The sequence below is a fragment of the Scardinius erythrophthalmus genome, assembly GCF_964197995.2.
Source record: "Scardinius erythrophthalmus genome assembly, chromosome: 11".
Taxonomy (NCBI): domain Eukaryota; kingdom Metazoa; phylum Chordata; class Actinopteri; order Cypriniformes; family Leuciscidae; genus Scardinius; species Scardinius erythrophthalmus.
Window position 1 is genome coordinate 5,779,686 of NC_138231.1, and position 26,603 is coordinate 5,806,288.

Here is a 26,603-nt window from a genome sequence, read left to right on the forward strand (position 1 = left end):
AAATATTTTGTGTGACTTTATGTTAGTGAAACATTAGTTTAACCGACTTCATGCATCCATTAAAAACACAAGCTGATCAAAAATTACGTTTAGTGTCCAAATATTGTTTGGAGCCACTATAATATCTATTTAACTTCCTCTGTGTTATATTTAACTCTATCTGAGATGAATTAACACTGCCAAGTCTGCTGTGTAGTAACGTTGGCAGACAGCATTCCTAACGTCTTTGTGTGTGACATTGAGATACAGAGAAGGACAGAGTGATGGGTCTCATTTCTAAACTCATCAGTGGTGTTTACCAAGTTTAACATCAGTATTCCTATTGCTCATGCTGAGGGTTAGTGATTTGAGCAAACCTATAACACTAAGTGTCACTGCTTAACTCACAGACATGAATGATTTCTCATAAGGTCAGTGTTTTAACAACACCCTAACAACCACATGCTAAAAATACTAGCTCTAGCATCATAGTGTCGGGTTTTTGTCACGTTCATGTCTTGTTCTGTTTCGTTTCGTTTTCATAGTTTTTATCCACACTATTTGCCTGAGTTTTAGTTCATTATTAGTTGTCATGGTTTCCAATCAGTTCTCACCTGTTCCCTGTTCCGTTAATCTTCCTCTGTGTATTTAAGCCCGGTTTCTTGTGTTCATTGTCTTGCGTTAAAGGTTATGGTGCAGTGCTTGAAGTGGCACGGAAGAGGAGAATATGGACGCGGTCATGGCTAGGGAAAAGAGGAATGCCAATTTTGCGAATAGAGCTTGAGGTAAGAAGTTTTAAGTTTTAGCGCCTTGATCAATATGCCATTTCACATTGCATTTTTAATGGCTAGTCAGTAGACCTTACCCTGGTAATCCAGAGTTCTCGCGAGAGCACAAGTTGAATTTGCTCAGCGAGTTACTCTGGTGTCGAGTAATGAAGCTCATTAAATATGCCCCTCTATCTGAGCTGCACCAATCACATCGGGTTATCTGATATAGGCGGGCCAGAGGCGAGATGACGACAGCGCTGCGATGTCGAAGTCATTAGTAAACATTGCAAGATGGCTGTGGATGAACAGCAGTTATTTGAAATGGCTTTGGCCGCTACAATGAACGAGTTAGACTTTTTCTCTAAAAGAGGAACAGAAGACGGCGCTCGAATCATTCCTTTGCAAGAAGGGCGTTTTTGCTGTTTTGCCGACCGGATACAGCGAGAGTCTAATCTACCAGTTAGCTCCGTTGGTAGCTAAGTGATAACTTGTTGTGATTGGTCGTAGTGTTATCCAATTGCGTGCAGTGAGATTTTCAAAGGCATGCTTGGTGCCGCCCCTCGAGCTGGCCGATTTTCATTAGTCGATGCCAGATCATTAATCTTTCAGATTTAGGTCTGGATTTCCAGGCTAAGTCGACGTAGGTCGTAGCAACAAACACACTGTGAGATAATCATGCTAAATTTCTGACACTGTCAGGTTTACACTGGCAAGCTCCTCTTAACCTTCCCTCAGAAAATGAATGAAAATATGACTCGATCAGCTGCCGAGCTCGTGAATCAGTGTATCGTGTACACGAATCTGGGCACTATTAAGAACCCTGGTTCACTACACATTGGGACAGTGATTACTCAATATCCGGTGACATGATGTTGTAGAACGTCACCGCTGGTCTTTTTGATATTATTTGTTATGCCATTTAAACAAATTGCTTTGTTACATATACTTACAACATTCAGCCGAATATTAATTATAAATGTTAGCTACCTGTCTAGCAATGTGTTTTAATGCTGACATATAAGAAAAATCTTTTCAAATCTTCTGTCGTGCGTATTGTTACGTTCCTGTGCACTGAAAGGATTTCGCGATTGAGCCATCCCTTAAAATGGCCGACTAGGGAGCTGATTGAGCATATTATTATATTTTACTTTATTTTATTTGACTTCTGTTTCATTTTATTTGTTAAATAATACTTTAATAGTTTCACCACTCAAACTATAAGAGCAAAATAAAAATATTTGTATTTATTTTAATTCCTTTGTTTAATAATACTTTGCACTTTTACTATTACATCACTCATTTCACATGTATTGCACTGCACATGCAGTTATGTAATCAGTTTTGCTTTGCCTTGCCAGTAATTAATTGAAAGACTCTGAACTGCCAGAGAAAGGCAGAGCGAGAGAGAGAGTGTGAGAGAGAGGGAGTGAGAGGTGCTTCCCCTTCTGATCTGGACTGTTTCTGCAGGTGTGCTCTTATACATTGTATCAGTTAAGCTCAAAAATTCCATCTGACTTCACCCTCCACATTACCATAAGATGAACGCCGCCAGAATTTCTTAAGCAGCAGATTTTCATAAACTCTGTTGATGACAGATCTCCCACCAGAAGTCCGCTAGCAATCCAGTGGCACCAAAAACAGAGCAGTTACTGTCAGTGATGCAAATGACACCCAGTGCCAAGCAGTGAAAGCCGAGATCTTCACATGTTTAGAGAGATTTCCCCAAAATGACACCGAAATTTAAACAAAACCAGCCTCAGCTTTTCTTGTTTTCCTCAGCGAAAGAAACCTGGAATTTCTGAGCTTTAGAAATTATATAGCATATATACAGCGGCTGATGTAAACTGTGAAGGGGAAGACAGAAATGTTTTGATCGTGTTTGCTAATGCTTTTATCACCATTAATATTGCTCATTGCAATTAAACTGCTCAATTCAGAAGAGGACATTCGTGTTAGCACTTTTATAAGCGATAAGATTTACTAACAGCTTGTGCCGGCTCAAACCCTCTTTTGGCATAAAAAAAACAATGTCAGGATTTACTAAAGGCACGCAGTGAAAAATGAACGCTTAAAAAGGCGTGAACAGGGTTATTTTTGCAGCTGAGGTTATTGCATATGCATTTGTAGGAGTTTCCCATTCAGACGCTAAATTCATGGGAGGAGAGTTTTTAGATGAATCATGCAAGATGAATTACAAAAGTTTGCGCTCGTCAATTTACTGGTATTCACAATATTATTTACCGCCCCCCCCCCCCCCCCAAAAAGCATGTCTTAAACCAGACGCTAGTTTGAGCTGCTCTTGCTAGATTGCATTGGTCATTATAGAAATGATGCGTCTGCGTTCTTTCATTTGCGTGTCGTCAGTAGATCACGCGCTGAACCTTCCACTCCCATCTGCGCTTTTATACGCTAATTTGCCCTGTTTAGTAAATCTGGCCCCACAGACTGATAAAGCGGCTTAGAAAAGACTCCAGAATATAATATTATAGACTTTGGGTTGATCTCTTTTGATTTGGGCCAGATGCTTAGCAACACCCTAGCAACCATTCTGAACACCATAGCAATGGTTTAAATACTAGATAAGTTGTCAGACCAACTGCATGTTTTGCATGGCTAGAGATGCTCATTCCTTCAAAAAAAGTAAAAATATAGTTTATAAATGTGAAAAAAAATAGCATATTTGCATTAATATTTATTCATTTGGCAGACGCTTTTCCAAAGCAGCTTGCACATATATAGCATATAGTTTCTATATGTTTGTGAAATTAAGACCAGATCATATCATCCAATTTTGCTATACAGTTCTGTTCAAATGTTTGGGGTCAGAAGTCTCTCATGCTCACCAAGGCTGAATTTATTTGATCACAAATACAGTAAAAACTGTAATATTGTGAAATATCATTACAATTTAAAATAGCTGTTTTCTTTCCTGAATATATTTGATTCCTGTGAATTTTCAGCATCATTACTCAAGTGTCACATGATCCTTCAGAAATCATTCTAATATGATGATTTGCTGCTCAAGAAACACATTATTATTATCAGTGTTGAAAACAGTTGTTGCATTTTTTCTGTGATGCATTTTTTCATGATTCTTTGATGAATCGAAAGTTCAAAAGGACAGCATTTTTTTTTTTTTTTGTAACATTATGAATGTCTTTACTGTCACTTTTGATCAATTTAATGCATCCTTGATGGGGGGAAAAAACTTACTAATTTCTTTCAAAACAACAACTCAAAAAAATCTTACTGACCCTTAACTGTAGTGTTTGCATTTCTAGTTGCATTCCTGGTTGTGTTGTCATTTGCTGAGCGTGTAGGATGCGACAGGAACAGATCTGAAGGGAACGGGTGCACTCAGATGAGAATCTGAGGATGATGTCTGTCTAGTGATCAGAATTCAGTGCAAGGCCTTGTGAAGAAGCTCTGACTGATTCGTGATTTGTGTGTGTGTGTAGGTGGAGTATATCCAGTAAGCGCAACACAATAGCAAAATATCCATTCACATCTCTGTGGCTTCTCATCTTACTCATACACACTGCCCAAAAATATGCAATGACTTCAGACGATTAGGCGTTAAATGCGTTCGGTAACGACTTTCCCACACTGATCACTGCGCTAACAGAGAGATCCGATCCGATCCGATCCAAGGTCGATTCAAAAGCAGACAGAAGTGCAGTTTTTTTTCACTGCATCACTTTGATTTCACTTTAAACTTATAGGCCATTAAAGGAATATTTCTCCCAAGCAAGAAAATGTATAATTTACTCCCCATTATATTTCTTTTGAATATATATATATATACAGTTCTGTCATGACAAGTCTCTGAGAGGAGTTTGGCATGGTAATGGATAGGACAATGTTAGGACAATACCCTGCAAGCAATAGCCGTCATTTCACTGTCTAGGTTAACTATAGACCCGATATAGTCCAGTCCCAAAATAACCTTGAATTTGGTTGCATGTCATTTTTGCCCAAATAACCTGCGAGATGTATGATATTCCATCATGTAAGCAATGTGCATTTTCATTTCGTTGTTCATCTGATGACTAGTCTATTCTTGGGCTATGGTTTAGACTTCTATTAAATCTTCACTGACTGCCCAAATGTTGCCTTGTTTTAGCCTAGACTGGGCTGTGTTTGGATGGCTATTAGACGTCTTTTAAACGCAAAATTGCTTGATGGGCAGCTTGTGCCAGCGCACTGTCAGGATTTACTAAAATGAACGCTGAAAAGGCGTGAACAGGGTTATTTTTGTGGCTGACCTTATTGCATATGCATTTGTAGGAGTTTCCCATTCAGACGCTAAATTTATGGGAGGAGAGTTTTTAAATGAATCATGCAAGATGATCTACTAAGGTTTGCGCTCGTCAATTTACTGGTATTTGCGCCATTATTTAACTTGGATGGGTTAAATGCAGAGGACAAATTGACTCTTTGCAGGGAGTTTGATTGACAGGTGATCTGACCAATCATAATCCGCCATCCGCCATTTTTGTCCGACAAAGCAGTCAGGAGAGTTAGTAGATTAACATCGGTGGACTTGAACTTTAGAAACGGAGTGTACTGACGTCTTTCCGCGGTTAAAACAATATTCCTTCTTATGTTCATTCATGTTTATTTGATGCTATAAATTAACTAGAAGGAAGAGATGATTGGTTCACGAGCAGCTTTAACTGATGCTCTACAGCGATCTGTCAGACACATCAAAGAGCCACAAAACAGTATTTAATTTTAAAAGTATTTAAATTTCTTTAAAAGTTGAGACTTTGTTTCATATCAAAAAGTAACCTGGTCTGTCCTGTCTGTCAGCGCGTTGTCAGTGTCCTCTGCTCCGCTATGTATTTTTCACTGTGTGAGAAACAAGGGGGTAATCTTTCAGAAAAAACTGAAGCTTCCCCGGGCGCCGCCATTGATTCATTTTGGCGTCACTTTGACAGCGAATAACTTTACATCTGAGGCGTTTAAAGACTCTATTTGTCTATTATTTATTTCTAAAGCTACAGCAAATGCTGACCACGTGTTTGAAGGTTGAGCAGCGAGCTCATTGGCTACTGATACAGCAGGAACCAATCAGCTGTGAGAACAATGTGATTGCAAGCAGACTGAGTTAAGGACCTATCAGCCTGTCATCTTGAGTTTCATGACAGACCTTTATATTTTTTTTAAGCTGTTACGATGAATCAGATTTTCAGCTGCACAAAGATACATAACATATGCATTATATATATATATATATATATATATATATATATATATATATATATATATATATATATATATATATATATATATATATATATATATATAATGTATATATATATATGTGTGTGTGTGTGTGTGTGAAACAAATAAAAGTGAGGCTGTGAGTGTAGATTGTACAGTGTGTTCTGTAGGTTATACTAATGTCATAATCAATTTTCAAAACCTCTTAACCTTAACCTTTAAACTGGAATTTTAAGGGTACATTTAAACTTTTAATATTTTGTCAAAAACAACCAGGCAGAGAAAAGCTCAACCCACTGAACATACTTTTTTCCATCACAGCCTCATTTTCATTCAAGTCCAAATATGTGTTTATATGACTAAGGTCCTTTGCAATGATTTGTCATGAAAACTCATGGATGATTAAACAAACATGATTAGAAACCTTTGGTGTCGAGTTTAGACGGCCATTCTTTAGAATATCAGTTAAATATCAGAGCTGAGCACTTACCCAAAATTCACACTGATTACCAGTGCTTTTCCAGAACAGATTCCCACATGGGTTTGAGATGTTCTGGAAAAAAAGAGGGGAATTTTTTTTCCACGCTATGAGTAAAAATATGAAAAAGGTAAGTCTATTGATGAACGACTAACTTCTTTCATTCATTAATCGAGGAGTGTTGGAACAGACATCAGAAGCTCATTGAGTGTTTACATTTACTCTGCTTATTGTACAAATAAAATATTGTCTTACAACTTTTGATGCTTGATTAAAACAATTGAACAGCCTGCCAAAATGCAGAACAATTAAATAAATAAATGAAATATTAAATTACTGAATAACCTACTGAAACAGAGAAAAAATGAAATATTTAAAGTGACATGTTGAAATAAATAAATAAATAAATAGAGAACACTGAAATGACCTGAAAAAAAAAAAAAAAAATGCAGTATTCAAACACTGACTAAAATAAATGAGAACTCAGAGAAAATTTAAATGCTAAATAAAAACCAGTTGTCACACTGAAATATTAAATTACTCAATAAGTAAAAAACAAAAAAACACTGCATGCTGACATTAAATAAATATGAATACACTGAAATATTAAAAACAAAAATATTGTCATAATGCAGTATTAAATTACTGAATAACCTACTGACTAATGGAAAATAAAATGCAAAAATTGGAATATTTAAACACTGACATGCTGACATAAGAAGAAACTTAAAAACAAAAATATTGGCGTGCTGAAATTACTGAATAATGGAAAATAATAAAATGGAGAAAAATGTAAACAACTGCATGCAGAAATAAATAGTAAAGTGTAAAAAATGAAATACTAAATATAAATATAATGATCTAAATAACAAATGACCTACTGAAATACTGACAATGAAAGGCAAATAAAGATCAAAACACGGAGTCACTGAAAAATAAATAAAGATTAAGGTAAAGTGATATTAGATGCATTATTGACCTCCGCCTAGAAACGCAGTTTTTGGGTCATTGCGGTCGCTCTCTTGAGTGATTTGGAGCTGTTTGTGTTGAAATCACACAGTTCCTGAGGTAGCACTCAGTGGCACTCAACCAACATTTTTTTCTCTCTCTCATGTGCTCGCAGAAACAGGGTGAGGAGCAGATTCTGACAACCGCCCACGTGAGAAACATGTTCTGCCAAAAAGACGCATTTTTAAAAGGCTGGAACTGCTAAGCAGAAGGTCAGACATTTGATCAAAGCAGCTTTCAGAGCGAGCGAGTCTGAAGCCAGACCTCAGGAAAGCTGATCAACCCAATTCTGACATGACAAAAAGTACTAAAGACAGAAAATGAACAAACAACAAGCAAACAACCCACTCAACCCGCCTTAGCGGAGAAGAGCGAAATGATGAGAATATAAGTGAAAACTACAAATGCATGCAAACTTTTCAAGCCAAACATTTAGATTTACCATTCAATATTAATAGCATAAACGCATCTGAATGCATTGTGGTTGTCAAATAGTAGTGTCATAAGTGTCCAAATACACTGCACTATGTATGATAGTAGAAAACTATTAAACTGACAATTCTGAAAGGAGAAATAAACAGGATTAATGGGAAACATAGATGTAAGTCAAAGGAAACCTCAGTGGAAATGATCTTCCTTTTGTCATGTAAATTTCTCTGACATCTAATTTCCACAAACAGAGTTTTTCTGAAAAACAATGAAAGTGAAAGAGGGAAAAAAAAAGAAAGAGAAAAAAAGAAAGGGATGCATGCATCAAATGTACAAAATTTTGAATAATAAAATATCAAATCAATCCAACCATCCATTCTACAAACCGCATATCCTGATGCCGGAGTTTAATAATGTAATTAGAAAATTAGAAAAACTAAAATTTTAAATAATTAAAAAAAAAGTACAAATATAATAAGTAAATAAAATTGTATATAATAATAAATATTTTAAAATAATAAATCAATCAATAAATACTCGTAAATTGTATTTGAAAAATAGGTTTTATTTCAATGTGCTCTATGTAACATTATTTAGTAACAAAAGTGGCCGTTCAACAGACACTCTGAGGATAACACGTCATTCACCACATGATGTGATGGCACAATATAAAAAAATGGCATATAATAAACAAGAGTATAATATATATATATATACACAATGCAAACAAATGTAAACAGTCCGTCCATGGAGACGCCAGCGTCAGTGAACAGTGGGGTTTATCAGACAGCGCCACCTGGAGGCTTCTGGCAGAACGTCACGCTCCAGATCAGATCAACTGACAGATCACGTGTTTCAACAGAACAGACACGGCGTTGAGGATATGTACGTGTCATTTACAATAGTCTGTGGGGTCAGAAGTCTGTGAGCTTCCTGGCTGACCGCAGGGACGTTTGTTTAATATCCATACAAATCTGTTCCCTTTTTTTTTTTTTTTTTTTTCTTCATGGTGAAATCGACACTGACAATGGTTGGTTCCTTTTAAAAGAAATGCCAGAGCACAGAGAGTTTGTGGAGCGGTTCCTCTTACGGTTCAGTCGGACAGCTCGGCCCGCTGCTCGTCACTCTCGGGGCTCTTCACGCTGTCGGTGCGGACGATGCACGTGGGCCGATGGAGGTTGAGCATCACGATGAGCTGCTGTCTCTCTGATTTCAGCTCCTCGATCTGAGACTTCAGCCCCGAGTTCAACATCTCCAACCGCTCCGACTCCTAAGAGGACCGAGCAAAAAGCATTCGCTTAATTACACTGCCTCACACCACAACAAATCACTGTTTTATAGTGTTCATGTTACTGGTTATTTACAAAGCTTTGGGGAATTCAAGTGACATCTCTGCTATTTACATAATACAAATATTCCATTCATCTCTCAATTGATGTCATAAAAATGGCATGCATAATAATTAGAGTATCCATTTTTTTTTTAAATAAACTGATGTTTTAATGACTTTTTAAACTTCACTAGTTCATTTTAAATTGTTTTATGACGTGGCAAAATATAAAATAAAAATATAGTAATATAAAAATGGCATGCATAGAAATTACACAAGTGTCAGATTTTTTAAATAAAACATTTAAAATTTAAAAAATAAATTCTGTTTAATAAAAATTACTTTAATGAGGTTTTTATCTTCACTAGTTTTTTTAATAGTTCTGCAATGTGACAAATTAATTTTAACAAGCACAAATATTTCATGTAATACCTCAATTAATAATTACAAAATAATAACATAAAAATTACATTAAAAAATAACATTTTAAATATATTTTTGAAATAAAACGATGATTTAATGACTTTTTTGTAATAAATTTAGCAAAAATTTGTGATATAAAAATGGCATGCACAGATATTACACTAGTATCTTTTTTTTAAAATAAAACATTTTAAATTAAATTTCTTATTTTTTGTTAAATAAAAATGATTTTACCATCACTAGTAAAATATTTTTTTAAATAGTTCTAAAAGTCACAAATACATTTTTTAAAAGCACAAAAACTCCATGTTATCTCTCAATTAATAATTACAAAATAATAACATAAAAATGGCATGCATAAAAATGACACCAGTATCATATTTAGAAAAAATTATAAAAAATGACATTTTAAATATATATATTTAAATAAAATGACAATTTAATGATGTTTTTACCATCACTAGTTCATTTTAAATAGTTCTGCAATGTGACAAATTAATTTTAAAAAGCACAAATGTTCCATATAATCCCTCAATTATCATATGATAATATATAAAAAAATTAATCACCCACTGATACTGTAGTCATTAATAATAGTAACACGTAATATGAGTAACAAGAACACGGTAAAATAAAGTTTTACAAATTTTTCTTTGCCCAAAATTACAAAATCTGAAATATTAATGAATTTTCACACTCACTTTCTGGAGAAAGTCAGTTCTTTCCTTCTTTCTGTTCCGACAGCGAGCGGCTGCAACTTTATTTTTCTCTCGCCTTCTTTTCTTGCGATCATCGTTGTCATCTTCCTGTGGTCAGAAAGTACATGTGTTAGTTAACAAATCTAGTGTAAACCGAATTCTCACAAAAAACGTATAATTGGCAGACATTAACAATGGTGTCCACCAGGTGTCGCTCTTGACCAGGGAGTAGAAAAAACTTTCAGAGGAGCTTCACAAACAATAGAACATCAGTTTCACTTTCTCAAACTATCGCGCATACATGTCGTTACCTAAAACTGCTGGAGTTTTTACAACATGTGATTTCGCAGCTCTGCAAATGTGAATGAGCAGAACTGGGATGTGATATCTGGAGCTGTTAAATGTGATGTTCGGTTCTCACCTCCTCACCCTGGATGACGTCGAGCGGTCTCTTGGCGTGTCTGTTGAGGATGAGAGGAGACAGAACGGCGCCGAGGCTGTAGAGCTCTGCCAGTTTCAGCTGGTCTGTCAGAGTGGTGGAGGGAATGCCAGCCAGAGGACCGACACTGGGAAGAGACCCGGCCGTGACCATCGGATCAGGGATTTGACCAGGCATCATTGCTGCTTTAGAAAGAGAGAAAGAAAGAGAGAGATGTCATTATTTTTGTTATTTTTAAAGTGCCTTTTACAGATACAAGTGCAAATGCATGTGCATTAGGCATTCATTTAAAAAAAGAGCTTTTAACAAGTTTAAGAATTGAATTCTATCAACATTTATTTGTCACGAGTCCACATTACAATTCAGAGTGATCTGTTATCAGACGTAACTGTCTTATGTATTTCAGAAATGTACATGTACAAATCACAGTTAGCTAAAAATTTATTCATTTAAACAAGAGGGGTGTGTTTTTGCTTTGGAATAAGGACTGATAATGTGTGTTTTCAGTGGAAAGTCACAGAGAATAATGAAGTTTCCATGAGAGGAACGTAACACAAACTCTGTAAATCTGCTTCTTAAGAGTTATAGGGAAACTTCAAGATTCCCAAGAGCAAAACAACACCTACGCGTGTTCAAAACCGAGGCTTAAAACAGCTCTTGAATTGTCTGTAAAGGCCATTACAGGATTATGTAACAGTCAAACATGTTTCGCAGCAGCTAACGGCTACTTTCTGCATGCCTCTCAACTAAAACTTTCCTAGCACTGAAAACTAATTGTGTTTGTGCAACATTTCTGCATGCCTTTTTGGTGATGATGCAAGTCTTTCTTTCTGACTTTTTAGAAGTGAATTATTAAGTGACTCAAATAAAAAGGAGATTCGGTAACACTTTACAATAAAGGTTAACTAATTAAGTTATCATGAACTAAGATTGAACAACTTAGGGTAATATTAATTTAAAAATCTGCTAATACATTATTAAAATCAAATGGATTTGTTAACAGTAGTTGATGCTTTGTGAACTAACAGGAAAAGCTGTATTTTTAAGAACTAACATTAACAAAGATGAATACTGTAACAAATGCATTGCTCATTATTAGTCAAGTAAGCGTTACCTGACATTCTTTTCAACAAAGAAAACAATTAGAATAGATTTACATGAATATATGGAAGTATAATTCAGGTGCTGTAACTGATGACTATGTTTTAAAAAGTTTTGGGTGTTTTGCAGCTGACTTCAATAATCTTATAGTGTGAAAAATTTATTTTAAGTACAAATACAACATGAGCGTATGAAAATGTTGTTGCAGAATGGTTTTAGATGGAGTGTTACATTGCAGGACATGTCAGCTATACCGATTTAACCATTCATACACGGGGGCTCAAACTTTTCAGGACCCCATCGAGACCCTCAGCCAACCATATTAAAAGCAAGATAATCAAAAACTTTCATTAATAACTTTCTATACTGCTTAACAAATCATTAATGTATATATGGATTTCAAACAATAAAGTCAGTTGAAGTAAATGCTGGGTTGTTTCAACCCATGTTTGGGTCAAATATGGACGAACCCAACCGTAAGGATTAAAACTGTAATTTAAAAATGTAAAGCAACGGTTGAGTTTGTCCCAGTTTGACCGTTGAAACAACCCAACATTTGTACATAATGTACTTTATCGTGCAATAAACAACCTGGGTGTTTCAGAAAAATACACTCTAGACATCAGTGATGCATGAAAATAATAGTATTCTTCTCGAGGTTTTATTTAATCTCATTGTCATGGCACTTAAGTGCAGCAGTTAGTAAATACACTCGACCGACCTTTAAAACGCGTCTTATATCTTGTCCAATTCAACTCCGCTCTTCTGTGCACGATTTTGCCAAACGTAAATGTACTAAAATAACGCCAGAATAAAGCACTTACTTGTTTTGCTCTGGGAGTTGGCGGTTGCTCGTCCGTTCAGCTCGTTTGTGTGTTTGTGGTTTGTTCTCGTTGCATCAGCGCGTTTATGTATCGCTGCGCGCGGTGGAATGCGGAACTCTCCGTTGAGTGACGCCAGCAGGGAGAAGAGCGTTAGGCCCCGCCCATAGCAACCGAAACAACACAACACAGCAGCGCGGGACTCCCTGCGTGGTGAAGCGGGATATCCCGTCAAAACATAAACAATTCAACATGATGAGCTCATATGTTTATCTCTCTACAATTATGAGTTTCAGTACTCAACCCACTAAGTTATTTTTGGCTATTTTCCTATCTGCCTATGTTTATGTTCCTATGTTTGGAAAAAAAGATGTGGAAAATCTATCTGAATTCATTTTATGATAAAATGTGTAATGTTATGTTATGGTACATTGTTATATTTGTTTCTACGCACTACTGTACTGGTAGGGTTAGGTACTGTATTGTCTGCATATTTAAATGGTTTATCAGGCTATTAATATTATTATTTTAGGCTATATAAATGACCCGTTTTGAAAACCCTTGAATGTATGAAAACCTATGTTTCCCTTGAAGCCTATATGCTATCACAACACAAACAAACAAACAAAAACCTATTTAAGAAATATACACTAAAGATTGTTTTCTAATAAGGCCGTTCACACCAAGGACGATAACTATTATTATTTTCTGTCCTTCCAAGCTACGCAACTACCACTTTGATGCTTCAAAAAGTTCATAAAGAGATCGTCAAACTAATCCATATGAATTGAGCGATTTAGTCCACATTTTCTGAAGAGACAAGATTGCTTTATATGATGAACAGATTGAATTTAGGCATTTATTCACATATAAAACATTCATCAATTCACACATCAGTTGTGGTAAACAAAGCTCAATCATGTTTGCTTGACGTGCGAGAACCAATGAGGTTTGTTCTTGTTCGCTGACCAATGTTTGAATAAATCAAATGTGAATAAATTACTGGGAAAATAGTGGTAGTTGCGTAGCTGTCAATGGAGGGACAGAAAGCTCTCAGATTTCATTAAAAGATCTTCATTTGTGTTCTGAAGATGAACGAAAGTCTTACGGGTTAAAACTATCGCTTTAAAGAGCTTAAGCATTTAAAGCGACAGACGTGCTTATAATCAACAGAAGGATATTGTGCTCTAGTGTAGAAGCTAAAATGATCATTATCTTTAGTTATCGTTCTTGGTGTAAATGTGCTAATGTCCATTAGAGTACAGTCAGAAAGTCTTTGTATTGTATAAAAAAATAATAATTCTTATTTTACAGAAACTCAGTGCAAGTACACGTTTCCAAGCAGAAAACCTCTCAAAAGTTGATAAAATAACCAATATCTTGTTGAAGATAATGCATGAAGATAAACTGCTGTTGACAGTTTGTGGTTATGAAACGCAGGTGTGAATTGCAGCTGTGGTTCCTCTGCTATAAAACACCAGTTTGAACTTGAGAGAAACTGAATTTACATACACACACAAAATCACTTTGATGTTAAGCAGCCGGTTAAAAGTAAGTCTCAAAATAATATAACATAATTTAAAAAGGCAAATAAGGTGGAAAAGGGCAAAACCGACTCAGAAAATAGTTTGTTATGAGAAAAGCGGGCACTTTCTGTGATATTTTATTTAATGCAATGACAACTCAGACATTTTATGTGTGGCTTATATGTCTAAGTATGAAGATATTTGTGTATTTGAGAGAAAATACAGACTTTAAAGGCACTTTAAAGTAGATGACACCCATTGACTTCCATAGTATTTTTTTTTCCTACTAAGTCAACGGCTCCAGTCAAACGTTTGATTACCAACATTCTTTAAAAATATCTTCTTTTTGTGTTCAACAGAAGAGAGAAACGCATATAGGTTTGTAACAACATGAGGGAGGGTAAATGATGACAAAATGATCCCTTTAAAACAGCTCCGGTCCGATGCAATATATCAGCAAGGTTTGGGCAAACTTTGACTTTCTCGCTCCCTTTCCTTAAATTACAGTGTTTTACATGTTACTTCAGACAATTTATTGCCAGAAAAAAATATGGATTAAATGTTATTGCTACACTTTAAAAAAAAAAAAGGTTCAATGGGGTCTATATAGACCTCAATTTTAAAAACCTATAAAGTATAAGGAGAAATGCATTAAATGATTTCGTAATACTTTCATGTTTAATGGTTATTTAAAAAATTTTTAATGTGTAAAAAAATGTTTTTTTAAATTTTTTTAATGTGTAAAGTAGGCCTATGTTTTCTAGTGATAAAGTATGTTTATTAAACCAAAATGTATTCATCAAAACTAAATCAATAAAATGATCTCATGATGGGAACCCCTAAAATATGTATGCGCCTGACAGAACCCTTTAAGATTCTATACAGAAGCTTTTCTTCTAAGAGTGTGAAATTGATCATTTTATTACACGACTCTCTCAATATTTGACTGGTCAATCATGACATTCAATGTCAAATAAACCATATAACTGACAGCTGTTCTACGTAACTGATTTCATCTCAAATAATAAAATAATTTTCACAATTTCAACAACTTTTATTGTGCAATGATAAGAGACGACTTGATATCACACCCACAGGCACATGAGAGGGAGACTCATCTAATAAAAAGGGCGTTTAATGAGCATTTTTCGTTTGAATCTATAAGTATGGCTTGCATGTATATGAATAAATCCCTCCATCCATCTGCTTCCTGGATATTTTGCACTGGCATGCACTGAAATATACAGCCAGACCGCAGACACGATCACCTCTGTGCCTCACCTCTTACACACAGACAAACTTCCTCTTCCACATTTATTCTGCGACAGCATTTTTGTATCATCAGAAGAGTCATCAAGATTTATAAGGCCTGGAATTTTCAGTCTCAAGTTAATTTGAATGCATATGAACGTCAATATGCGACTCTTTTTAAAGATTTATCACACAAAAGTGCAGGAAAAAGTGCAGAAATATAAACTACCCCAATATTAAGGACAAAAGAGTAAAAATGGCATGAAACGTGACCAGACATGATTTCAGCTCAATTCCTCCTTCAATGGCTGTACATTCATATTCAGATCCTGATGAGCAATGCTGAGTACAACACTTCTGCATTTCAAGATCATATTAATAAACTCAAGACAATGATAAAGACTGAGCAGCAACCAGACATCGTTCCAAACACAAGCCCATTTCCGACCATGGAAATATGATATAAGTGGAAAGACACGAACACAAATCAATTATGGCCAATGCACATTTATTCACTATCCACACACTTAAACAGGAGATAATGCTGCAGTATCAGTATCAGTAATAGTAATCAGTAATAGTGCTTTCATATTGCTTATTTGCAAAAGATTATTTCCTAGAGCAAAATATGGTGGGTTTATAATGCCTTTGCACTCCTGAAAAAAAGTTGCTTTGTGTTTCCCTCAACATTTCATTTAACCAGGACAAAAGCCTTGTGTGTTGTTTGTATTGCATCACTAGTTAACATCAGGATTTAAATATGAACTCCACTGACATCTAAAAATTTGTAAGTCAAATGTAAGGGAAGTAAGTATTGTTAAAAACAAAACCTAATTCAAGCTGTTGTGAACATCTGACGCACCAGACATCCGGCTGGCTATAAACTTCACTATATGCTGAAAACTAAAAAAAAAAAGTCCAGAAGGACATCATTTTATTTTGGCCGGTTGAATCATTAGTGGTCGCACGTTGACTAATCCACGGCTGAACCTGAATAGACTTATCACACTGTCTATCAGGTCAAATAACCCATATCTATTTCCCTTTTTATCCTTTTATATTCGAACAAAGTGGCTTAACTTAAATGTTTATATTGTGTTTGTGCCAAGAACACTTTGTAATGTGGGCTGTCTTCCAAGAGTAGCATGATCTGTGCTTCTCTCTGAGGTGTACGTGTGTGTGTGTGTGTGTGTGTGTGTGTGTGAGGAAAGAGAGTTTCATCATATTGCTGTCGAGATAATCTGAGCAATGATACAACTGAACACTGATGCATGTTATAATCTGAGCAATTATTAAATAGGCTATTAATAATCAATGATTAAATGATTATTTGAAAATAATAAAGAATCCTTCAGGATATATATATATAGGCCTATAGGCAACACTTTACAATAAGGTCTCATTTGTTAACATTAGTTAATGTATTAACTAACATGAACTAACAGTGAACAATAAAGCCTACTTTTACAAAATACAGCTGTTCATATAGTTCACTGGATATTACCTGATGTTAACAAATACAACTTGATTTTAAGAATGTAATAGCAAATGTTGAAATTACTATTAACTAAGATTAATAAATGCTGTAGATGTCTTGTTCATTCTTAGCTGATATTAACTAGCTGTTAACATATGAAACCTTATTATTATTTAATAAGAACATTTTAAAATGTGTGATGTAAGTTTGTCAGTCAAATCTGTGACCTTTGACCAAGTGAATTTTTCAGTTTCAACTTTTCACTCAAATTGTATAGGACAAAAATATAATAATATTTTTATATTAATATTATTGGACCTTTTTTGGAAACTTGTTTCTGCCACGGAATAAAATAGACTTTATCTTAAAAATGTGGCTTCTCACAATTACGCGTTTACATCTCGCAATTCTGACTTAATAACTCTCAAATGTGAGTTTATATCACGCAATAGCAAGGGGGAAAAGTCGCAATTACCTTTTTTCATTTTGTATTCAGTGGCAGAAACAAGCTTCCATAACTTCTGGACCTCACTGTAAACTGCAGGTAACAAGTTGAACACAAAGGCATGCATTTCTACAATTAATGTAGTTTTTAGAAATCGTCCTTAATTAAAAAGCATATGCGTTTAACATCTTAACTGTAGACTGCGCAGTGTTTGACATTGCAAGTAAAGTTAGAGGGTTTAAAGACACACACAATGATTTCATTTATACAATTTTGCAATGGGGCAGTGTCCATTTTATTCGAACAGGCTTATTCGCGTTATATATGAGAAACCATTAAATGTTCAAAATCTACGCTAGATACCAAAAGCAACTCCAGCGAAACGTTTTTGATACAAAACAGTTCCCGTAACCTTACCGAGAGCTTCTCTCAGTCTCCTCTCCTCTCTCTACTAGATCTTCCGGGAAAAGCTTCATTGGTGAAACAGGACTCTACTGTTTCTATAGTGACAGAACAACAAGTCATTTTCATTACCAAATATGGACACGGAAGTAGAGCCACGAGAGAAAAAAACTGCGTGGCGTGCAGATACGCAGTGACGTCAGACGCTCTACGTTGCGTCCCAGGCGTAGCGAGAACGTTCCGACCGACCGTGACAACAACCTACAACCTCTGTATCGACAAATCGCTGCGGGTGGATCTCGTTGCACAGAAACCTTAGAAAGAAATGGATCGCGAAACTCGGCGAAAGGATCGTGTGCACATGATAGAGACGGATGAATGTTTATTCTTTTTCGAAACGATTTTCCTCGCCGACATTGCATGTAAATGAAAGAATGTGCTTGAATAGGAGGCTTTAAATTCTGCCTTTTTAAGAGAAGCCTCACTCTGATAAATAAATAAATAATAATAAAAACATCTACACGTTTCCTAATTGTAATATCAATTCTTTGTTTATTAGAAACATGCCAGACAACAGAAAAGGAAGCAGGAAGAACAAATAAAAATGCATAATGAATTATTTATTTTTTTGCCACCATGGTCAGAATTACATTTTTTGACAATACCAAAAAACAGTTAGTCACAGACTTAGGCACGGTGTAACAGACTGCACTGTACATCACCACATCAACTGATACAGTTACATGTACCTACTGGTACAAAAGTGCATGAAAGCATGTCTTTCACAGGATGAACAACATACTCAACAATGTCAACATCTGGAAGAAACAAACAGTGACTTCACTGGATGTAAAGATCACATTACATCTACTGCACAGCATCCACTATATATTTTTGTAAATGTTGAACATGTCAGACTCATTTATGAAAGCATTCTCCCGAGAGGTTTTCGGTTCATCAGCGGAATATTTCACACCCTTCTTCTTCAGGATATTTTACTCTTAAGAATAAAGGTTCTTTATATGGTTCCATTAAGAACCTTTAACATCCACGGAACCTTTCAACTGCACAAAAAGTTCTTTAGATCATTCACGTTCTACACACTCTTTGGGGAACTACAAAAGTTCAGTTATGGCATCACTGGGGAAAACCACCTTTGGGAACCTTTATTCTTAAGAGTGATGTGCCAGAACCTTCATAAAGTCTTCAAGATTTCTTTGGCTGCATTAGGTTTGCCCTCTTTGCCAGTGTCATGCTTCTCCTCATCTGCATCGCTGAAGCTGAAGACGGGCACGGCGTTGTTGCTGCTACAGGTCGGGCTGCATGTAGGCGAGCTGAGAGGTTCTAACCCTCCACCCATTGACATGTACAGGGTTTCCCATTCACTCAGGCCCAGAGAGCTGGTGAGGTCGATATCTGGCACTAACAGATCCATGTCATCGCCGCTGTCCATCACGTTGCTAATGTCTTCCATGGACACATCCCTCATGTCGATGTACGGTTCCACCTCAGCGGCGCCCAGTTCGGCGCTGGAGCACAGAAGGACGTCCGAGTCCCCGGAGATGGCAGTGCTGGTGGGGTCGAGCTGCTGAGGGGAGCCGGGCACCTGTTCTGGGGATGCGGTGGGACCTTGAGTGTGCTCGTCCTGGGCTTGGGTTTGATCCTCGGTCTCCTCCGCGAGTTTACAGTGGGGTTTGTGAGCAGAAAGGATGAGTTCGAGTCGTTCTTTCTCCTTTAACAGATTGGCGATCTCAGACTGCAGAACTGCTTTGTCCTCCTCGAGACTGTCGGTTTCCTGGACATATGCAGATTATAGTCATATATCGTGCGCAAAGTCATGTTTTTGGACGAATAAGAGTGTCGATTATGAGGATTTGTAAACTTACAGCTTGGAGACTGTTGGTTAGTTCTTGCCTACGATTTCGACACTTGGCGGCTGCGAGTTTATTCCTCTCTCTTCTGATCCTCTTCCTCTCCTCTTCCTCTGGAGAAAGCTGAAATGAAGAAACACATTCACTTATATATATATATGTGTGTGTGTGTGTGTGTGTATATCATCGCTAAATGCATATTTTAAATTAGTGACTCTATATTTATTTATCCGTGGTTGATATAAACATAATTGAGTGACAGCTAATGTACAAAAAATGACTTAAATTCATGCATATATTAAACAAATTTTACTACACTCTTAAAAAAATAAAGGTTCCAATAGCAGGGTTTTGCAGCGATGGCAAATAATATTCAATTTTAGGAACCTTTAATTAAACGATTCTGAATGACATTTTTCACTATAAACAATCTTTTGTGCAATGGAAAGGTTCCATGGATTTTAAAGGTTCTAAATGAATTTAAAACAGGGAATTATCCTGGCCACGGATGTAAATACATGTTGAAGTGCTTTCTACAGTCAGCTGAATGTGGAATTCTCCAGAAAGCCCATGCATTAACACATATCAAATATATAACTAAGCTTAGCGGTAATAGTAAAAAAAAAAAACCCACACATGTATTTACCTGATCTTTCACCCCCTTTCTCCGACCAGTGAAGGTCTTTCGAGCTGGTTTGGCATCTGTGGAGTGAGATGAGCTCTGTGGTTTCTCGTGTCTGCAGGGTGACACTGAAGAGATGTCAGTCGACAGGACCATCCACTTGAGATCTGGAGCTGAAGCTACAGCAGTGACCGTTGGAACAAAGGGAGCATCAGCATCCTTCAGAATACCTGTCTTCTGAGAAGGAGCATGAAAATGTGTTCATTATGTATTGTTCATAGCAAAACTGCATTTAATACAAATATTGGTTGCATTCAAGAAATATCAGATGATCACAAAAGCATACATCAGTAATCACATAGTGCATTTAGATTACATTCTAGGTAAACATGCAATTGATTACCTGCGTATCCTTCATCTCAGCAGCTGATGTGTGCAGCAGCTGTTCTGCAGACACCTGAGAAACACTCGCGGTTTTAGGCATCACTTCTGCCAGATCGCTACAGGAGATGCTGGGAACCAGATCAATATGTGACTAATGTCAACAAATGCTATTCTGCAGGGGTTTTTTTTTATATTAAAAAAAAAATCTAGATTGAGGTTACTACGCTAGGAGGCACCAGCCATCCGCGCTGCTCGTCTTTATAGTGAGGCAGATTTTTATGAATGAAATCTGTGAGACTGTACCACTGATCCGGAGGGGAGACAGTTAAGCACGAGCCAAATATATATACGGCATTTCATAAATATCCCTGGCACAAAATGGTGCTCATTTTAACTCAATATTTTATGCATTCTCTTAAAGTGCCTAATACGTAAACTTAGGTTATTTTAGTTAAGTTATAGGCTAACGCTGCAGCTTTCACGTGAATGAACAAGATACGTCATTTTACGTGCCTAGTTTGCAGTCTGTCTTTTGCATCCCTCTGTGAGGTTACGATTTACGAGTAATATATCTTTAAAAATATGGTTCATCTGCAGGTGCGTGATTGTCTCACGAGGAATATTATTATGCATTTGCCATTATCAAAGTATGCAAAATGACAAGAATTAATTGTTGCGATACTTCAACCGCGCCCTTTCTATTAAAAACTGTGATTTTTCGTATCCCTTGTCAATTAGAATGATGGATCTCCCACTCAAAGCGCTCCAGCAACAACCCTGTCGCTAATGTGAGCAGCCAATCAGAGAGCAGCGTGTCATGACCATATTTGGCACATCCGGTGTGGAGCCTCTAGCTGCAGCGTTACTGCGGCACAGCCTATTTTTATCATATCACATTTAATTCAATGACATTCTTATGACGACATATTCGCCAAGCACCCAAAATATCTAAGTATTTTTTTATTTTTTCATGAAAGTTGGCTATTTCATAACTGTCTGCTGACAGATATGATTATGTCTGCTATCTGCACAAACAATAAATCAAAGGCTTTCTATGCTTTAATGAACACTTGAACTGGAAGAAAACGCCGTTGTTCTTCTCCATAACCTGTGTGAAAATCTCTATTCATAGCTCAGATGAGGTAACCCTGCTCTCGGAGGGCGCGTGACTGGGGCCTCCCTTCTGTCCACAGTCCAAGAGTTTCCCGGCAGATCCGCCCCTGGTTTCTGATCTGTGAGGCTCATGAAAGGAACAGCTATAGGGTCATTTGCAGGAGGGTCATTACACAATATGAACAGCATTCAACAACGGAAATCTATCGGCAACATTTTAAAAGTATTATTTTTAAATGAACAATTGAATAAGAATATTATTTTGAAAATAAATTCCAGTAGGCCTAACTATATTATTGTTTTTATTATTTCCCCATGAGTATGGCCTGTCCTCAGTCCTGCATGTGTTGCTAACTCATAATGACATCCTCATCTTTAGAATACTCTTCAAGGACATTTAAGTGTTTTCTTCCCCCCCCCCAGCACATTTTCTTATGTGCTTGTCACACAAGATGATCTTAAATAATTACTGCATGAGTTTATAATAACCAGATATGTGTAAAGATATCAGCAATAAAGTGTCTAAAAACACATTGTGGTCTCATGACCTTGCGCACAAGGCTATAGCATTATAGAAAGGCTAAATAAAATAAACTGTAAAATCTTGTTAAAGGCGTAGTTATATAAGCATATGTGAAGATTAAACAAAAATCAGGTTGAGATGGCACAGTGAAATTTCTCATTCTTACTTAACCACATTTTCAAAATGCAAAGGTATGTGGAATGACCCTGGAGCCAGTACAATAACGGCATCTTTATAAATGCAAAAATAAATCGAAATAAATGCATCTTACCATTAAAATAAAGGTTGCATTTATGTTTTTCAAATAATTATATTTATTTACTGTTAATATTGATAGAAGACTTTCGTTGCTGAAAGGCGAAACTTCTGTGAACATTTGCAGAGGCTCGGCTCGGGTGACAGTGACGTCAGTGGGAGAGGCGTTGCTTAGACAACGAGGAAGTTCAAACAAAACACGAATACAGAAGTGGAGCAGTCAAATATGATGACATCACATGGGAACGCTGATGGAGCTGTTTTCGTTTGTTAATCAATAAACTACCGTCAGTCATGTTTACCGTAGCCAATGGCAGAACATTAATAAAACAAGACTAAACACGAGAAATGTATAAGCAATCCAAACATTAGAAATTGAGTGGCCTCATTGCTTTTATTTTAAACACAATACAGAATACATTAATAATAGTAATAATAATAATAATAATAATAATAATATATTTTTAATAATAATAATAGTAACAACATATAACGTAGCCTAATCTGCACATATTAAATGTAATTTAAATGTAATCATGTTTTTAAAAAAAGTTTGAAATCTTACATCACGTGATTGTTTATTGGTCCAGTGATGCAATACACGGAGCTAAGAGATGAAATCAGCATTTTATTAAAGGAATCCCTCAGTAAAGGTGCGAAGGCAGGTTACAATGGAAATATGTTACTCTTCCGTCATTGGTGTGACACGCCTTTCATTGCGGAAAGGCACGAACACAACCCGAGGCGATGAATGTTTCGAAGAAAGAATGAGATTTAACAACATTGAGTGTCTGGTAAACATAGTGTATTTTGAACGTATAGCCTAGTTTTTAAATTTCATGTCATTATAATATAAATTATATTTATAAAACAGGCTACAATAATACGGTAACATTAGAACTGATAGTACAATTAAAAATGGTTGTAAACTGTATAGTTAAAAAGTTGTTTTTAAAACAATGAAGTGTTCTCGAAGTATCTTTACATAATGCTGTAGCTTCACTGCACAGAGTGTTTCCCATCAGCGCTCCGCCTCTTCAGGATGCATTCCATATAAGGTAAATGACGTCGTGGGATACCCTACTATGGAACGTCATGGATTCCACTCCGTTTTCACTCAGAATGTTCATATACGAACGTTTTTGCAAACTTTTTGTTACGTTTTAAGCTTATAAGTGTTTATTAATTACGTATCGATCATGTAATCAGTAAAATGCTTTCCCGGAGACGTGTTTTTCTAACCGTCTCTATGCAACCACTGAGACCGTGAGTCCGACGCAACGCCCTCTTCTGACGTCAGTCGAAGCCTCCCTAATATAAACCCCGCAGAGCTGAAGAGCGGCAGTCAAACTTTGGATACCGAGAGCAGACGAACAGGGAACTAACAAACCGAGGCTCTTAAAACGCTCTAACTTTCTGGATATATTCGCGCTGGATAGTTCTTGCTTCTCGACTTTTGACAGGATGATGTTTACCAGCCTTAACGCGGACTGCGACGCGTCTTCCCGGTGCAGCACGGCGTCGCCGAGCGGCGAGAGCGTCGCTTATTACCAGACTCAGGTACATATTTGACAGTTATCATGATTGAATTCACTAATGTAGAATTATTCAGTCTTAAAGGGTGATTTATTTGTAGTTTGTTTATGTATAGCTCAAGTATTTAAATTATATTATAGCAATAAAAAACTAGGCTGCACTCTTAAAAAAATGCTGGGTTGTTTCAACGGTCAAGTATGGACAAACCCAACCGTTGGGTTTAAAAATGTAATTTTAAAATTTTAACCCAACGGTTGGGTTTGTCAATATTTGACAGTTGAAACAACCCAGCATTTTTTAGAGTGTAATAAACATAAACTAGCTGGGTAATATAAGTTAAATCAATCATTTATAATATTTGCCATATATTAAATGATTTCTTATTTACATTTTAGGATTTCACAGACCTGAGTGTCTCAAGTGCCTCTTTCGTGCCAACTGTCACTGCGATCTCTTCTTGCCCGGACCTGCAGTGGATGGTTCAGCCCATGATTTCATCTGTGGCGCCCTCCAACGGCGGAGCACGACCTTACAACCCGAACCCTAACCCCAAAATGAGGGTCACTGGAACAAAGTCCAACAAGAGAGCCCGAGAACAGGTAAATAATGCACTGACTTTGTTTTTAGGGATCGATCAGCCAGTACACCTACATTTGTGAATCAGTTTGCTTTGAGTTCAGAAAGTAAAATATCCATGTTGTTGCTTCCACAGCTTTCTCCCGAGGAGGAAGAAAAGAAAAGAGTCCGCCGGGAAAGAAATAAGATGGCTGCCGCAAAATGCCGCAACCGCAGACGAGAGCTCACTGACACACTGCAATCTGTAAGTATTTCGCAGATCTTTGTGGAAACGCTTCACTTACGCAACACAGTGAAAGTCTAGTGTCTGACGTTATTTTATTTTTATCTGTAACAGGAAACTGACATACTTGAGGATGAGAAATCTGCTCTTCAAAACGACATCGCCAACCTGCTCAAAGAGAAGGAGAGGTTAGAGTTCATCCTCGCTGCACACAAACCCATCTGCAAGATCCCCGGAGACATGGACATCAGCTTCCCGGAGCCGTCCGTCTCACCCATCACCTCCCATTCGGTCCCTGAGATCCACAGCGTCACTACCTCAGTAGTTTCCACAGCAAGCGCACCGGTTACAACCTCTTCCAGCAGCTCGCTGTTTTCCAGCACCGACAGCTTCAGCTCCACGGTGAGGATCTCAGACCTGGAGCCCACCTTGGAAGAGTCTCTGGAGCTCCTGGCCAAAGTTGAGATGGAAACGGCTCGCTCTGTCCCAGACGGGGACCTGTCGAGCTCCATGTACACTCAGGACTGGGAGCCGCTCTACACGTCCGCTAACAGCGACCTGGAGCCCCTTTGCACACCCGTCGTCACCTGCACTCCGGCCTGCACCACATACACGTCTTCCTTCATGTTCACCTACCCCGAAAACGACATCTTCCCCAGCTGTGGGCCGGTGCACCGGAGGGGCAGCAGCAGCAACGAGCAGTCCTCCAACTCCTTGAATTCCCCGACCCTCCTCACTCTTTGAGAGCTCACTATAGACACTTAGAATTTATATTTCTGTCACACAACTTGATATAAAAAGACATTGCAGGGCTATGGAACTGACTCTATCAAGCAATCATGATTGCTTCCTATATTTATCTGAACCATATATGCCTGCCAAATGTAGCAAGATAAGCATGGATCAACTGAATTTTGTTTTTTTTTTGCATTAATGATCTGGTTATTATTGTTAATATAGTTTTTTTGAGTTTACTGGTGCTAGATTTCAATTGTTGTATTAGTGTGTTCTAAGCAATAGAGAACTAATATGTTTTGACTTCACGGTTGATTTCTGAATGTGTGAATTTCATTTACTCAAATGTGTGCTGCCTAACCATTGCATTAAATGGTCTGACGTCCAAGTATGAAGTTTTCTGTGAAAACGTAGTCTCTTTAATTTATGGGATTTTTATTTTTGTACTGAATTGTGAACTTGCGAATTGTTTGCAAAACTAGAAACAATAAATATTAAATGTATACCAAAAAGTATTTGCTTGTGTGAATGTGAGATACTTTTATCGCAGACAAAATGTTTCAACTGCGCTATACGGTACAAACATTTGGAGTTAGTAAGATTTCATATATTTTGTTTTAAAGAAACATAAAGCTTTTATCCAGCAAGGATTGATGACAAATGACAGTATCATGTACTTATTTAACTGTTTTCAAAATTCAACTTTGCATCACATGAATACATTACATTTAAATATATATCTAAATAGAAAACAGATATTTAAATTGTAATATTTTACAATATTACTGATTTTACTTCAATTTTATTTTTGATCAAATAAATGCGAGCATAACAGACTTCTTTCAATAACATTAAAAAATTGTCCTGACCTCAAACCTTTGAACAGTAGTGTATGTCTGTCAGACTAGTTTCACAATCTTTTCATAATCATACTTTGTCCAAATATTGAGCTACGCCCTTCG

General features: G+C 36.8%; 3 protein-coding genes and 1 long non-coding RNA gene across 5 annotated transcripts in view; 2 read left to right on the plus strand and 2 right to left on the minus strand.

Moving 5' to 3' along the window:
* LOC308698440 overlaps window positions 1–22,317 on the plus strand; it is a 29,228-nt gene extending 6,911 nt beyond the window's left edge. Inside the window, exons 3-4 of the long non-coding RNA XR_014031060.1 lie at window positions 667–764; window positions 20,350–22,317. This is a non-coding gene — a long non-coding RNA (uncharacterized lncRNA). The remainder of the gene's footprint in view (window positions 1–666; window positions 765–20,349) is intronic.
* On the minus strand, window positions 8,435–12,902 carry jdp2b (Jun dimerization protein 2b). 2 transcript variants are annotated; one of them, XM_081378511.1, is made up of 4 exons: window positions 12,706–12,902; window positions 10,763–10,965; window positions 10,345–10,449; window positions 8,435–9,160 (listed from the first exon to the last, which is right to left on the minus strand). In XM_081378511.1, exons 2-4 carry the CDS (start codon window positions 10,958–10,960, stop codon window positions 8,984–8,986), a joined length of 480 nt encoding a protein of 159 aa, XP_081234637.1. In that variant the 5' UTR covers window positions 10,961–10,965; window positions 12,706–12,902; the 3' UTR covers window positions 8,435–8,983. The 2 variants fall into 2 exon arrangements, with proteins under 2 accessions (XP_081234637.1, XP_081234638.1); XM_081378512.1 differs by having other exon boundaries at window positions 10,763–10,962; window positions 12,706–12,754.
* LOC308698439 (protein c-Fos) lies at window positions 18,334–20,780 on the minus strand (the record flags this gene model as incomplete). Its single annotated transcript, XM_081378514.1, has 4 exons — window positions 18,334–19,598; window positions 19,690–19,797; window positions 20,321–20,533; window positions 20,700–20,780. 4 exons carry the CDS (start codon window positions 20,778–20,780, stop codon window positions 18,999–19,001), a joined length of 1,002 nt encoding a protein of 333 aa, XP_081234640.1. The 3' UTR covers window positions 18,334–18,998.
* A 1,603-nt stretch (window positions 22,318–23,920) lies between the features above and the next one.
* Window positions 23,921–26,156, plus strand: fosab (v-fos FBJ murine osteosarcoma viral oncogene homolog Ab). Its single transcript, XM_081378515.1, has 4 exons — window positions 23,921–24,131; window positions 24,503–24,706; window positions 24,820–24,927; window positions 25,021–26,156. Exons 1-4 carry the CDS (start codon window positions 24,036–24,038, stop codon window positions 25,648–25,650), a joined length of 1,038 nt encoding a protein of 345 aa, XP_081234641.1. The 5' UTR covers window positions 23,921–24,035; the 3' UTR covers window positions 25,651–26,156.
* Window positions 26,157–26,603: the final 447 nt, after the last annotated feature.